The sequence below is a fragment of the Prionailurus viverrinus genome, chromosome B1, assembly GCF_022837055.1.
Source record: "Prionailurus viverrinus isolate Anna chromosome B1, UM_Priviv_1.0, whole genome shotgun sequence".
Classification (NCBI taxonomy): Eukaryota; Metazoa; Chordata; class Mammalia; order Carnivora; family Felidae; genus Prionailurus; species Prionailurus viverrinus.
Window position 1 is genome coordinate 26,659,399 of NC_062564.1, and position 16,179 is coordinate 26,675,577.

Here is a 16,179-nt window from a genome sequence, read left to right on the forward strand (position 1 = left end):
AAAGGAGTGAGGGATGCTGGGAGGGGGAGAAGAACCAACGCCTTGTGTCAAATGCCTTCCTTTCTTGATCTGGCTACTGCAGGCAGTGGAATTCATTCAGTGCTGCCCTCAGTCCTGGCAAGAACCAAGAACGCCTCTCCTGAAGCTTTGGGGCAGAAACTCCCCTTGTGAGAGCAGAGAAATGAGCTGGTGCGAAAGACATTTTTGGACAGAAAATATTTTTTCTTTGATTTTTCTTTTCAGACTGTGTGTGTGTGTGTGTGTGTGTGTGTGTATAATTATGCATGAGTAATATAAAGCATGAGGATTCAAGGTGGGGAGGTGATTGATCAGCTGATGGAAAAGCTACTGGAGAATTCAAATGAACAAATGCTTTGTCACATGAGCAAATGTGCAAAACAGTGTGCACAAAGAATTTACGAAAATATTTGGGGGGGTGTTTCAGTGTTTCGATCATGGATTAATGGCAAATGATTAATAATACAATACTTTTTTAATAACATGGTATGATAGTAGGATGAGTGAAATGTCACCTAGCTAGCTCCACCTTCAAATGGGACCAAGGTGTCTCCCAAAGGGCAATTAACTAGGTGGCCCTGGAGGTGGCCCCGGTGGAAGAAGTAAGTCATTTCTCTTTCTCATCAACTGTAACAGCACAGGTTGTGATGTGTGGTGTCCCTACTTTCTCTGAAAGAGGGGTGAAAGCCCTGGAAAGCCTCACCGCCCCCCCACTAGTTCCCTTTGGGTATACTGGGGCTTCGTAGAAACCTTTCCAAGTCCCCACAGCACTAACATGAGGGTTTTCTCAGCAGACCTTCCTTCAGTTCTGGCTAAAGGTCAACACCAGCAGGAGGAGGTGACAGATTTAAAAGAAAGATCATGTGGGCCAGCAGGATGGGAGGCCCAGGATGCTTTGGAGATGAATTTCCACCTCCTTCATTTCTGTCCTTCTTAAGGCCTCTTGAACTTTATGGGCCAGAGAAAGATGAGCTGAGACCATGTCGTTGGCAAAATTCCCAGGAGCACTTCCGTGTTACTTTCTGGGGACCAGGGCTTGCATGACTGCTAGATTCAGCCTCTGTCTCTGTCATGGTAAACAAGTTTCTCAGGGAGTCTGTCATGCCCTATTTGGTGGGGACGACGGGGAGGGGAGAGAGAGGTAGTAAGACATAAGTCCAAACCGTGAATAACCCCTTTCCTCTTTGGATTGACTGGAGTTTCCAGAGGGCTTTTGGCCCTCAGCGCTACAATTAGGAAACAGAAAACCCAACCAACAAAAACACATCTAAACCACAGACAAAATCACCACTCTGTTGTAACCCATCCAAAAAAAAAAAAAAAAAACACTATCCAGCCAGAACTGATTTGAGCCCACAGCTGGGTTTTCCGAGCTCCCCAAAGGTCTGAGAAGATCCCCAGGCCCAGGCCAGGTGAGCACTGTCAGGGCTCACTCCAGGGTTTGCCGGGGCTTGCTCCCCACGCACGCTGAGTGCTCCATGATAATTCATAGCCCCTCTGCTCCTTTTTTTTTTTTTTAATGTTTATTTATTTTTTTGAGAGAGAAAGAGTGTGAGCAGGGGAGGGGCAGAGAGAGAGGGAGACACAGAATCTGAAGCAGGCTCCAGGCTCCGAGCTGTCAGCAAAGAGCCCAACGCGGGGCTCAAACTCACAAGCTGTGAGATCGTGATCTGAGCCGAAGTCAGACACTTAACTGACTGAGCCACCCAGGTGCCCCACCTCTGCTCCTTCTTAAAAGCATTCCCATTTGGGCCATAAACTATATGGTCTCTAAGTGAACACAGGGAGAAGTGGACTCCAGGCCTCAGCCCTGGGTCTGTGTGTCCACTCTGAAGCCTCAATCTCCCTCGGAGGCTCTTCTATCAGGGCCAGCAAACTACAGCCAGCAGTTCGAGTCTAGCCCTTGGCCTGATTCTGTATTACTGTACGGGCCCGCAGCTCAGAATGGCTCTTACATTTGTAAAGTTTCGTTTTTTGTTTTTGTTTTGGAAGAATATGTGATAAAGGCTGCATGCAGCCCAAAACGCCTAAAATCGTCACTCCCTGGCCAATTCCAGAAAAAGGTGGCCAGCCCCTGCTCTAACCTTCTCGTCTTGCAGTTGGCGGTAAAGGGCCAGGATCCTGGATCATTGTTAATGTTTTCGACCCCAAGGAAAATGACCGTCATGCCTCCTCATCTTACTGCTGCCAAGTTCATGTCCAGCGGAGGGCCCGATGCTACGGAGACACATCGGTAAGTTTGGGCATGACGCCAACTGAACATGTCACCTACCAGAGAATCCCATGTGGACATAGACCTCCATGGAGATTCCCTCTCTCTCTCCTCGTCAAGGCTCCTAATGGCGAAGGGAGGGGAAGGAGGGTTAGAGCCTTGCTGTGCTACCACATGGCTTCCACTCTGGTGGAAGTCAATGCTGAGGCCGCCAGTCCTGCCGGTCAGCACAGCGCCTCCATAGCCACAGGCCCCTTTGGTGGTTTCTTGCCACCGATCACACCCACTTGGGCCCTTGGATACCCAAATCACGTGCTGTTTGCATTTATGCTTGCTCGTGGCCTGTGGGCCTCGTGGGTGCTGAGGAAGCCTTTGGGAGGGACGTGCCATTTGCATCTAAAGACATGTTCACTCCTCCCCAGTTTTCTGCATCTCTCCAATCTGAGGGACTTCTTTTCAGAATGACCTTTAGTCTCAGTTCTGTGAGAGTGACTCTAGTGTTAACGGGGAGAATTCTTGGAAAAAGAATAAAGGACCCATGTGGTCGTCCATGGCGTTACCACTGACTGGGTATGTGACTTTAGGAAACACACCCAGGGCCTTCATACCTTTTACCCATGAAAACGAGCTGGTGTCTCTTCAGCTTGAACACGGATGTTATGAAGTCCAAGCTGTTGTCTGGAATGCTATTCGTTCCTGTGATTCTTATGAAGAATGTAGGCAGCATACATGGTATTTCTCACAAGTTTATATTTAGGAGCATTTTTCAAAAGAACGTGTTGGCTGGCTCCTAAGTACTCAGTATCGTTATCCTTAACCTTATCCCTGCTGGAAACACTCAGAGCCCCTTCAGGAGAGCACATGACAGGGGGACGGCAGAGTCAAGGCCAGAGCCCAGGCTTCTCGAATCCTAATACTGACACACAGCATAACCCAGGGCTTTTCTTGGCTATGAGAGGATTCACCTTGAACATGAATGTCTCTTACAGGGTTTGGGTAGAAGCAGTATCTAGCACCACCTTGCATATGATAGATAAGCAGTAAATGTTCAGAGTAATTCAGGACTGGGTGTTTGCTATTCTGGGGACACTGCCCTAGAAGAGTGTTTGTTCTGTTGTTGTTAATTTCCTCCAGCCATCTCGGAGCTGTCTGTCTCCTAAGTTAGACTTCTTTAAGGATTATGCAAACCATACTGAATCTCAAATAGACATTCATAGAAACCACTGTTACTTTCCTCCCCCTGCCCATTTCTGCGAAGGCCAATTGTGGGCAGTGCCTGGCAGTCTTGAGGAAGGCAGTTATGTGTGTAGGTCCTTTTTTGCATTTATTTACTAGATGCTGAGGTTTAACAGGCTCTACCTCCCCACTGCAGAACCCCACTGCCTTCTGCAGTGCAGCACAGCCCGAGTTACAGGAAACATCTGGCAACAATTTGCCTCTCCCTCTGTCCCATCTTCTGAACTTTGAAATAAAATGTCCCTAGAAATCTTTTTTTTTTTAATGTTTTATCATTTATATTTGAGAGAGAGACAGAATGCGAGAAGGGAGGAGCAGAGAGAGAGAGACGCACACACCCAGAATCCAAAGCAGCTCCAGGCTCTAAGCCGTCAGCACAGAGCCCGACGTGGGGCTTGAACTCACAAGCTGTGAGATCATGACCTGAGCTGAAGTCAGATGCTTAACCAACTGAGCCACCCAGGCACCCCAAAACGTCCCTGGAAATCTTACTTAGGGCGAATGTCTGACACCCAAAGGAGAAGAGGTCCCACCAGGAGCTGGTCCGTTTTGCTGGTTATAGTTTGAGTAAGTAGTTACAAGCTACCATGGGCATTTACAGTTTTTCTACCTTTAAAAACAGTAAACCAAAGGGGCGCCTGGATGGCTCAGTTGGTTAAGCATCCAACTTCGGCTCAGGTCATGATCTCGTAGTTTGTGAGTTTGAGCCCCACATTGGGCTCTCTGCTGTCTGTGCAGAGCCCGCTTCAGATCCTGTGTCTCCCTCTTTCTCTGCCCCTGCCCTGTGTGCTCTCTCTCTCAAAACAAAACAAACAAAAAAACCCCACACATTAAAAAAAAAAAACCCAGTAAAACCAAAAATATGCTTCAAGAGCAAATGAGAGGGTAGGAGACATGCCCTCAGATCAGTAAAAATGGGTTCCGAACAACACTGGCCCTGTGCTTCTTCCCTAGCACTTATTTCTGTCACTATGACCAGCTTTCACTGCTGTGACAACTTCAAAAGCAATTACCACCCTTACCACCCTTCCTGTGTGTCTCACAGGTTTTCAACTCAGCCACTGATTGCAGTCCATCCCTCTGGAAACCTATATTCTGTATGTCGAAACATACAGATTGAAAATAATTCTCCCCAGGGATGCCTGGCTGGCTCAGTTGGTAGAGCATGCGACTCTTGCTCTTGGGGTTGTGAGTTCAAGACCCACGTTGGGCATAGAACTTGAACGAAAGAAAGGAAGGAAGGAAGGAAGGGAGGAAGGAAGGAAGGAAGAAAGGAAGGAAGAAAGAAAGGAAGGAAGAAAGAAAGAATAGAAAATCATAAAAAAAATTCTCAGCCTCTAACTGACTCCCAGAATAGAGTCAGTTTTAAAATAGAACAGTTTCAGTTTTGTTTTTTCTACCTTTATTATATTTTCGCATTTGAGATACAGACAACCTACGCTCTTACACCACACAAAAGACACCCATTCTTGTGATTTTAAAGTGCATCCCCCCTTTAACTTTGTGTACAAAAATATTTATTTTTTTAAAACATGCAGACGTTTCATGACAAGGCACTTTTAGGCATCGAATGAAGACAAGCCTTCCGTTTTACATTCACACTGAAGTAAAAGTGAGCCACAGTCATCGCAGCTGCCCTCCTGGGGGTCCTCACGGGTCCAGAGGTCTCTGGGATCAGATCACCCAAACTGCAAAAACATTCACGGCTTTACAACTTGGGCCGACGAGCTTGACGACCATGGCAAGGCAAAGGCACGTGTAACCACAGCCGAACTTCCCGGTCAGGAAGTGCACAGAACCTGCCAGAAGGTCTCCCAGGACCCTGTAAGGTCCCATCATGCTCATGACTTTTTACTCCCAGTATCAGTGATGGGCGCCTCCCAGAGCAGAGGGCCACGCATCCAGGGGAGGAATTTTACAGGAGGAAACAGGTGGACGACACTCAAGGTTTTCGTTCACTTCACAGAGAGGGAAGAGCCCAGAAAACAGGGCACTTTTAAAAAATGAGCTGACACTTTTTTGGTTTATAAACATAATATACAACCCATTTAACATCCAAGTGACTACAAGCAATGCTTGTTTTTAAAATGCAAATTATATGCAAGGATCAAAACCACAAAAACATTCTTTTAGCAGTTCACAATTTACACCTTTAAAAAAACGTTGAAAAGAGTAATGTTTTGCCACAGTTAAAATTAAATCTTAGAGGAAAAATAAATTCTACCTTGACTCTGAAATGGTTTTAATTTCTGGAGAACTACGTAAACTCCCCTTATTCCTCACCAGTTCCCCTACCATAAGAATACTTAAAAAAAGAAAGAGAAAAGAAACCCATTCAAATGCTCCATACCTTCCAAGAAACACTGAAAGCTTATTTATTACGTCTCTTTCTATACTCCAGCTTATTTATTGCACCTAATTTGCCAATGCTTCCCAGGGTATTTGGGAAATAAATAGGAAACGAAACGGAGCTGGTTCTCCATTTCTGGGCGGGAGGCTGGTCCTTTGAGGACAACCTTGGGAAGGGCACTGGGGCCGGGGGACGTTGGTCACCATAACCGACAGCTGTCTGAGGGTCAAACCCCCACGTCAGGCTGCAATGATGTCTCCAACTAAGAAGCTTGTCACTGTGTGTGGACCTATTTACTGATGGTGAGCTCTGAAAGAAGGAGAGGTTCTGTTGAAGCAGGTCCCGGGGCCATGTGTGGATATCCTGGGACAGAACTGGGCCAAAGGGAGATGGCCTGACAGCTGAATAAAGACAGTACAACTGTTCAGAGGCCCCTTGCTCAGCGAAATGACTGACAGGGAACTGCATTCTCTCGTCAGGGGAGGGTCTTTGCAAGCAGGTGACGACTTGCCTGGGAGGCTGAGCATCCCAGGTGTACTGGCTGGGGGGGGTTGCAACCAGTGCCCCCAGCAACAAAGCTGGGGTGAGCTGCCAGGAAAGAATGGTGGGGGGAGGGCTTATGGCTGTTTTAAGAGATACTGATCACTGAATTACCATATTTCAAATTTGACCCCGGAATGTCTGAAGATCACCATTACTGAAAAAACGAACGGGAGCCACCTGAGGCATTTTTCTTTTGCATAGAGAGTGATCTCGTTACCTTTAGTCTGGTAACATGTAAATGACAGTGCACCCTGTACCTTTCTTGACTGGACAGAGGTGGCCCAGGACTTCTTAAAATATATTCCCGACCTCTATGAAATCAGTTTTGCTTCCATTCGACTTTGATTTGCACTATCAATCGTGCTGGTTGCCAGATCCGTAACAACAAAAGTGCCGTCTGTGTGCCTGATGTAAGATATGCTTAGAATAAAACACAGTTCTGCCCAAGTTCAGCACAAGACAAAAATGTGACTGTCCCATATATTGTATTACGCAATCCCCGAGTCCTACCCACCTGGGAGAGGCATAAGCAATAAAGCACTAGGTCGCAGACTAGTAACAGCCAGTTTTAGGAACAAGAACTAACATCAACCACCACACCGCTTAAGAACATTTAAAAAGTAGAAATATGTTAAAGTTCAAAAAAGAAAGAAAAAAACAAAAACAAAAACAAAACCCAACCACAAAACTCTAGGAGCCTGGACCCTCCATACCTGCCTGGCACCAATGGACAAAGCCACAGAAGCCAGGAGGTTTTTTTCTAATCGGTCTGGAACACGCAAGCCAAAGCGACTCCTCGCTTGCCAATGCCAGTAGCTGTGCCTCCGTGTCCAGGCAGCTGTGCACCCCTCTTCCTGCCTCACTTTACGCAGATCAGGCAAAAGGAAAACGAGACAGCCATTTAACTAAGCTCCAAAAACAAAAGCAAAACAGAAAAAAAAAAACCCAACCTTCTTCAAATACATATGTAAAAATATTTTTTAAACACCCCCAAGTACAAGCCAATCTTGCCCAAGAAAACTCACAGGCTCTGGGGATCCATCTGTCAATGAAAGTCCCAGGAGTCTCACATCAGTATGAACCGACAACTTTTAATGCATTAGTCCAATATGGTTAAGAACAAGTAACCTCTGATATTTCAGAGTCGCCAAACATGGAAAATAAAATGTGAGAACTTGGTGAGGTTTTTCTCCCTGATCCCTTTATGCACTTGCACTCCATAAATAAGAAGCCCCAGGTCACAGTCCCTGCGTGCTCGGAAAGAGGCCTGGGTGTCGCAGATCACGGTCAGCGTTAGACCAAACACTCACTGAAGGCTTTGAGGATAGATGGGATCTGCAAATCACAATGTCCTGAACACGGCAGGAAGGAGGGCTCTCGAGGAAAGGAGAGTCTCAAATCCCTTTGTGAAGAATGGGGTGCCTGCAAACCAGCGAGCGAGTTCAAACAAATCCTGTAACGGAGCCGTCTGGTGACTCAGGAGCGAGTACTTCGAAAGCTCCCCCAGACGCCAAGCGGACATGCTACCCGTGTCCCACCCAGACTGTCCTGCCTGTCAGTCTGTAACCCAGCACTGGAGCCAGTTACTTTTGCTAACTGGGGCATCGTTCTCTGCTGGACGCTCTGTGGGGTCAGAAAGAGGAAATGCCTGTCTTCGGCACAGGCTAATTTGCCTTGCTTATCTTTTCCTCGGCATCAGATGAGCTGTGGACGAAAATAAAATGCAAAAAAAAAAAAGAGCACAGAGATAAAGCATGAAGTACGTGGAGACCCGGAACAGCAGCAGCAAGGGGTGGGGGGTGGGGGGGCGACCCGGCTGGGCAGACAGCGCGCAAAGATGAGCCGCAAGGGTCCAATGGGAGGTGACTGGGCATGGAGTGACTTTCAGGTGACTGATTTTCCACATCCCGGGGAGGGAGGCGCGGCCCCTCCAGGCAGCCGGATCATGCTCCTGGTTGCATCATTTCGAAGCCACTGCCCTCCAGCTTCTCCAGCACTGCCCGCAAGGCTGGTTCCCGCCCAGGCCCTTCCCACACTGGTCTCCTGCTCCGATCCTCGAGGCCGCCGCAGGTGCCAAGCAGACCAGCACCCCGCATCTACTCTGGCGTGCGAAACCAGTCGTGAGATCTAACCCTGGCTGGGTTTTGCTGGCTTCAGAAAAAAGTGAGTAGGATCCTTTCTTTTTCAAAAACTGTGCCTAATGGCAGTTCAGCTGCTCTCTGGCTCCGTCTCCGCCTGCCTGTGACTGCAGCTAGACTTCCCAGGACCCACTCAGCCACGCTCTGTCATGCACAGTCACTAGTAGTAGGGCCCTAGCTTTTCGTATCCTAAATAACTAGGCCACTCTGGAAACAGACCATAGGAACACCGAGGGCTTCCAAACTGGTCAAAGGATATTCCAAAATCTGGTCCGTTCTGTGGCTCGGCTGTTCCCTGAGAGGATTTCAGTTCAGCCCGGATGATCCTATAGTTTTTGCCTTTGTTGCTGTCCCAGTAAGTCTGTCCACGGCACTCAAAGCACACAGCAAACTCTATTCTCTCGTAAGACTGAACTTTCTCAGGTAAGCTAATGTCAAAGGAGAACGTGTCCCTGTCTGAACCAGCGTAAGTGTCCTTCACATACCAACAGGGAAAGTCTGTGAAGCTTTTCCAAGTGTCAAATGTCATCCGTATTTTCACCGTCTTCTCAAACGCCAGGTTCTGCACTTTCACTGTGCCAGCAATCGCTCTGTCTTTCAGCACACAGTTTTCAAGGCATACGTGGTCGGTCTGAAGCCGATTTCTAAAGTCTAAGTAATCTGCGGAAGGCTGTGAAAAATCCAGAACAAAGCTCTCGCTCTCTGCTGTCGTCAGACTCACAATGTTGTCTAGGAGCTCAGTGATGTTAAACGGAATATCTAACGGGTCATCGAATTCCGAGAACACTTTGACCATTGTCAGGGCCAACCCTTGGTTGTCTGCAAAGGACACCCGCTTTTTCACCTTCTTCTCCTGCACGGTGGGGGCCACCATTCCGCCGGCTTCATCCTTGCTGCTCAGCTGAATGCAAGGCCTCAGTGGTTTGCTTGGCTTTGGCGAAGCCTTGAAGGCGAACCTCTCTCTGCGCAAGGAAGGGGCCATGCAGCTGTACCTGCACTCTATGTCCACAGCCATCATTGGGTTAGAGGAACAGGCTAGAACCCTGGCAAAAGGGGAAAGAAAGAAACGGCCGTGAGATCAGACAGAAGTTAAACTCCTCATTCGAACGGGGACTGGCAAACAATGTCTGCCTTCAGCTCTGGCCCAGCCCCTCTCCCCCCCTCCCACCCCCTCCGCTGTGGTTCCGTATTAACTCAAGTGTGATCCAGCATGACCTTGGGTTCAGGGGACATTAAGACTGTAAAGTGGGGTGAAAAAGAGGACTGGGGTCAAAACAAATGAAAAAACAAACTATTTTCACAGGTTTTTCTGTCGGGATTTCTTGGGGGGCCTCACATGCCAGAGCGTCTTGGGGAATACTGAAAAGAACAGGCGGTCTGCAAGAGTTCCCAAACTTATCTAACTAAGGAATCCTTTTTTTGTGGAACAGCTTGCAGAACACATGTTCTGAGGAACACACTTTGGTAAAGACAGCTTTAATAGGATAAAAATAAATGAACTCATGCCATGAATATTGGTAGTACCTATATGCCAGATATTATGCTAGACACTGAGATTCAATGGGGAACACAGACACAAAGCTGTACAGTAGGTTTTTATTTTTATTTACTTATTTAAATATTTTTAAAAATGTTTATTTATTTTGAGAGAGTGTGTGTGTGCACACGTGAGGGAGGGGCAGAGAGAGGGGGAGAGAGAATCCCAAGCAGGCTCCTGGATGTCAGCATAGAGCCTGATGTGGGGCTTGAACTCACAAACTGTAAGATCATGACCTGAGCCGAAGCCGAAATTGAGGGATGGTCACTTAACCAACTGAGCCATCCACGTGCTCCTCGATTTTTATATTCCAGCATATTTTTCTTTTAAAAAATGCCAACAATTCAGTTGTTTTCAACCTTTCATATAGGTGAATATTTGTTTTTTCTGTAGTGGAAAATAGTCTCTATAAGAATAAAAGGCAAAGAGAATCCTACTACAAGATCAGGTTAAATCTGAATTCCTAAAAACTATATTTTTCTAGAAGTGAGAAAAAATAAAACCAAATGATTAAAGACAAACTGGGAAAACATTTTATAAAAAGCATGGCAGCAAAGAGTTAATACCTTCATATACAAAGAGTTCCTACAAAACAATAAAAAAGTAAAATAGTCAACACAGAAAAATGAGCAAAGAACATGAATAGAAGATTCCTGAAAAAAATTAAAATTGGCCCATAAATATACAAAATGTCCAACTTAAAGAATTTAGATTAGAAAACAATGCCTGTTGTTGCCTACTGAGTTAGTAAAGACTTTTTAAAGATAATATAAACACATGTATTAGTCTAAGTCAGCACAACCTTTCTAAATATTCTTCTCATTTTTGGTTCTTTTTTTTAACATTTATTCATTTTGAGATATTCATTTTATATATTTTGAGAGAAAGAGAGAGAGTGAGAGAGCATGTGAGGGGGGGGAGGGCAGAGAGAGAGGAAGACACAGAATCCGAAGCAGGCTTCAGCCTCTGAGTTGTCAGCACAGAGCTGGATGTGGGGCTGGAAACCCAGGAACCGTGAGATCATGACCTGAGCCGAAGTCAGACGCTTAACCGACTGAGCCACCCAGGCGTCCCGATCATTTTTGGTTCTAATATTGCATACAGGTATTCATTTTAAAGAGTTAATGAAAAATGCATGGGGGTTAATGTACTAAAATGGTCAATGCAGCATCCTAGGGAGGAAAACGTGAGAAAACGAAAATAACCTAAATGACCGATAACAGGTATCTGGTTAAATCAAGTATACCACCACATCCAGTGTTAAAATTTTATATCATCATTAAAACTATTATTTGGAAAAAAAAAGGTATAAATGGCATAGAAAAAATGGATAATAATATACTGTCAATGTAAAAAATAGAGAAGATAAAATTGTACATAGACTAGATTTGTGGGAGAAAAATACTAGGTATATGCGCAGAAAAAAAGACTAGAGATAGATTTAAAACCCTTAGAATATCCAGGTGATGTGATTTCAGGAACTTTGTTTTCCTGTTTTGTGTTTCTTGTATTTTCCAAAATCACATCAAGGGGTAAAACGAACCTAAAAAATGCCTCAAATATTTAAGATTGGCCAAAAACCTATCCTATCAAACACTATGGCCTCGCTAAAGTCAAGCAATTTTTATCATTCCACTTACCATGGCAAATTTATATTGATTTGATGGTTACAATGGGCTAATGAAGAAGTCAGTGATGAAACCAGGATTAAAATCTGGTCTGTGAACCGCAGAACACAGGGTGTGGATTCCTTCCCAAACCTCTCTCCCCTCGCCATGGCAAAGGGGAAGGTATGTGCTGGGGTTGGGCTGCTTGCTCTCAGGCCTCCCCTGGTTCCTGCGCACTGGTGGGGGGCTTCAGGGTGATGGTATATTTGATCAAATATACAAAGAAAAATAAGAACAAAGACGTACTGGGTTTGATCCCATTTTCCAAAAGAAATATAACCCTTCCCCTAGGATGCAGGAACCATTTAGTGATAACTGACTGGAGAAACATACACATTCAGAGAAAAAACAATAAATTATAGCCGCAATGTAGTTATCTAAACATACATTTTAAACGATACTTGTCTTACTGTTTCCCCTCTAACAAAACCAATGAGTGAACATTTTAGGAGCAAATTTGCTTTCTATTATCTGTTCTATCCATGCAATCGTTCTGGAAAGGAAAAGTTCTGACTGAAATAGGCAAGATAGGTTTACATAGGGTCTGTGGGTTGGCTAATGAGTTCAACGTCAAAAGAAACCCCTAGGGGCTCCTGGGTGCCTCAGTGGGTTGAGCTGGACGTGCTTGATTTTGGCTCAGGTCATGGTCTCACAGTTCATGAGATCAAGCCACACATCAGGCTCTGCATTGACAGATTGCATTGGTTAGACTGCACTGGAATTGTACTTTCAGCTTTAATGTTAACACAGGTAGTGGGTTTTTTTAAATTAAATGTGGATTAAAAATACCCCCAAAGTGAGCATCCCACTCTTGCATCCCAGCCCCCCCCCCCACTCTGCCCACCCTCGACAACCTGGGTGTGACCCGAGGGGGGTGGAGTTGCCCTCAGTCCACTACAGTCCTTCCTCCTTGCCTGAGTCAGCACAAGGTCAACTGTAAGTTCTCTATCTTCTTCTCTAGATCTCTTCAAGCGTGCAAACCAACCTCCTACATGCTTTGCCGCACAGTTCATTAGAAAAAGGTTGGGAAACTCTCAGGATAACGTAGAAACAGAATTCTAAAACAAGCAGATCAGTTAAAGGATCTGCACACTTAAACTAAAGTCACTCTCAATTTCTAATCCTAAAGATTACAAAGACTTAGTTGAAGAGCTTGGTAAAGTTTCCCTATTTGGACCCAGTGGGTGTAAATTTGCCCCTGAGCTCCCTTCTATCACCAAGCTGTTAAGCACTAGTGGAACTGGGGGTGGGAAGGTGACGTCCTGGTCAAAGCCAGCTCTAATTAAACAATTCCACTGGCACTTTCTACAGCCTAATTGGTTTTGCAACATTCTTCCATCAAAGGCAAAAATAAAGTTAATTACCTGGCCACCCAAGGGCTACTGCCTCAGGGACACTGCACAAGCAATCACTGCCCAGGGTCCCCTTCACTATTTTAGGGTCACCATAACTGGAGGGGAAGACATTAATCCCTGTGGCCCCATACATATGGATACGATCTGACTGTTGGCCACTTGCCTATCCTCACAGGTGGATCCCAGCTTTTATGACCCAGACCATTCTCCAAGAAGCAGTGTACCAAACTCTGGTTTCATGGAAGCTCTCCTGACCCTCTACTCAGGAATTCCCCGATGGACTGTGACAGGGCTGTCCATCACCCTCAAGTCCTCCTAGCAGTGGAGATGTACGAGGTAAGTTTCCTAAGTCTCTGAAAGGAAGGCATCTGGAAGGTGCTTTATCCTCAAATGGCATAAAAACGAGCAGGTGCCATCACAGTGCACATCAGGCTGCATCTCAGGCCCCCGCCTGACACTCTCCCTGGCTGCTCGGCCCCTTTCTCCCCAGGCCAGGGAATATAAGTCACCAAGCTTGGCCAGGGAAAAAGCCAGCAGGAGAAGACACAGACACATATTTGAACCAGTAGAGCATGACAGAGGACTGGATACCAGTTTGCTGCGGGACAAGATCATGAGAATACGAGTGGCTGTTACTCCGAGTCTCAAACACTTGGGTTCCACATAGATGCCCAAGAGATCAATTTTGCGCCACGAGGGACTGGGCCATGCCCAAGGGTAGATTTCAGGGTTCCTGGTCAAAAGATGGCAAATCCCAGCTCTCCATGAAAATTGGAGAAAACAGGGAGAGTTCTGCAGAAACACTTTCCCTGTTCCACTAGTGCCAAAAAACACACCTTCTCAGGACGGCTGGTCAGGTTAGATGTCATGGTGGTTTTTCCTGTGAAAACTATAGACTGGTAGAAAATAACCACATGACCTTCACAGTTTCAGACAGCCGAGCTACTGACTTTTTGGCTGTGCCTTTTATAGGAATAAACTTTTTTGGGGATTGAGGCCAAGATATTTGTCCTCCATTTTCATACTCTGATAAGAAAAGGCAGAAAAATCAGATGACCAAGAACCCACCAGGAACACTGAAACTACCTTAGGTAAGCAGTCACAACTAGGTTATACTTTTTTAAAAGATATGTCCATCTACCCCTTTGCCATTACTTTACTCCCCCCCCCCCAAAGGTTTGGCTGACATAATATGAATAAAGTTGACGTATTTTCCTTTGTACTGAGACCATGGGGCCCTTGTTCACAGCCTTAACAGCCACTTGAACTCTTCTATCCTGTAACCATCAACTAAAGCATCTTTGAGATACACACACACACACACACACACACACACAGCTGCGTATTACAGGAAAGAAAACTCCACCTGCCACCTGACAATGCCCAATGTGAAACAGAGCACTGGCCTGGGAATGCCTGTGCTGCCCACTTGGAGCAAATCACTGAACCTGTCCAGGCTTCAGCTTTCTCCTCTGAGGTCCTTTCTGGCTCTGCCGTTCTTGTTTGCTAATAATGCCCACTAACTTCTCTTCTCTTCCCACTCACTTTTCCCTAAATACCTCTACTTTCCTCTTGTGGTGAGTCCACAGGCTGTCTTCACTTTAGTCTTGGCTCCTGCACAACCTCGCCAAATGAACCATTTCCTCTTCTCCCCACCCCAGCTCAAAGCTCTAACGTCTCTTTTCCCTGACCCTGGGTCTCCCAAGGAGGCCTGGCCACACAGACCACAGGCTCCAACACCTTTCAGCAACTCTCCCAAGTATTCAAGTCAAGCCTGTCCTCAATTTTCTCCTCTAGAGCAGAAAACAACACCCGACAGGCCACAACTCTTCAAGTATGTCCTTCTGGACCCTATACCCTGTCTTTTACAGCAAGTCCCTTCCACACCCCTTTCTCCGAGTTCAAAAGCGGGGCATGAACAGGGCAGGGGGCAGGCCAGAGCTTCCAGACTTGGAAGATCCCACAGGTCAAAGCCATCCTGACCCTGCCCCCCTCGGTCCAACCGGCCAGCACCCCGCCCCCAAACACTCCTGGAGCCTCCTACGACTTGTCCCTCACCCACCTTTTGGACCGTGGGGAAGCCCCCTTCCCAGCTGGTTCGCTGCATCGGAGAGTCCGCAGGGAGGTGGCAGGAGAGGCCGCCACCACCGGACTACGTGCGTCGTGTGTCCGGGAGGCAGGGCTTGCGCTCCGTTCCCGGAGATATGACCCTTAGGGGGAGGAGGACGACGAGGGGGAGGAGCCCAAGTTACCACACCAGGGCGGGGCGACGGGGCAATCCCGGTCGGAGCGGCGCCGCGAGAGCGTCCCCGCGCGGCAGACTCTCCCCCGCCGTCCCGGGACAGCCCCTGCCCGGGGACCGGGGACCGGGGTGGCTCTGTGTCCCATCGCAACTTGGCGACCTGAGAGATGGCCCAAGTGTGTTTCCTTGCATATTACAGAGAAACCGAGGCTCTGAGAAAAAAAGAGACCTTTCTTGTACTCCAGTCCCCAATTGCCCAATTTAGGGGACACTCTCCGGGACTGTCGGGTCCTAGGCTGGAAGCGCCGTGTCCCAGGTTCGAACTGGGCACAAGAGTCCCAGCCCGGGCCACTCCTCGCGGCCAGACCCGCACTTCTGTGGAACACGTGGATCCAGCCAGGCTCCATCCCACCTCTGGTCCCTGGGTTGCTCTCTCCACTCAAGCCCGTCTAGAGTGTTCCACCCCCGTAGTGCAACTGCAAGTTGGACAGTGCAAGTGCAGGTGGCAGGAACCAAAAGTCTCCACTGCGCACTCCTCGCAGCCCTTTCTCGGCCCTGCACTGAGACTCCAGGGCTTGGGGACTGACATACCTAGTACAGCTCATAAGTGCCGAAGTACACATGCGCCAGCCCGCGGCAGCATCCGCGCCGAGGTGGCAGGAGCAGAGGCGGCGACGGCAGGAGTTGGGGGCCGGGACTCAGGTCTGCGCCCTGGGCGGGCAGACGCATCCGTCCGTGCGCGAGAGCAGCCCGCTCGCCTCGTCCCTGCGGCCGGTCCCCCGGACTCAGGCTCCCAGCCGCCGCGCTGCTCCCTTTAACTTTCCAGCACCTCTCGCCACTTGGGGAGCCATCCCGGAACCCTTTTCACGTGAACGCCCCCC

At 47.5% G+C, this 16,179-nt stretch overlaps 1 protein-coding gene and 1 long non-coding RNA gene across 2 annotated transcripts in view; one reads left to right on the top strand and one right to left on the bottom strand.

Moving 5' to 3' along the window:
• Positions 1 to 15,105, top strand: part of LOC125163790 (uncharacterized) — an 84,258-nt gene extending 69,153 nt beyond the window's left edge. Inside the window, exons 2-3 of the long non-coding RNA XR_007151560.1 lie at positions 2,118 to 2,251; positions 13,232 to 15,105. This is a non-coding gene — a long non-coding RNA (uncharacterized LOC125163790). The remainder of the gene's footprint in view (positions 1 to 2,117; positions 2,252 to 13,231) is intronic.
• PPP1R3B (protein phosphatase 1 regulatory subunit 3B) lies at positions 4,967 to 15,242 on the bottom strand. Its single transcript, XM_047855974.1, has 2 exons — positions 15,119 to 15,242; positions 4,967 to 9,540 (listed from the first exon to the last, which is right to left on the bottom strand). The coding sequence occupies exon 2, from the start codon at positions 9,513 to 9,515 to the stop codon at positions 8,658 to 8,660; it is 858 nt and encodes a 285-aa protein (XP_047711930.1). The 5' UTR covers positions 9,516 to 9,540; positions 15,119 to 15,242; the 3' UTR covers positions 4,967 to 8,657.
• Between the last annotated feature and the right edge of the window lie 937 nt (positions 15,243 to 16,179).

Coding starts and splice junctions, on each gene's coding strand:
- PPP1R3B (XM_047855974.1), bottom strand. CDS start 9,515: ATGATGGCTGTGGACATAGAGTGCAGGTACAGCTGCATGGCCCCTTCC.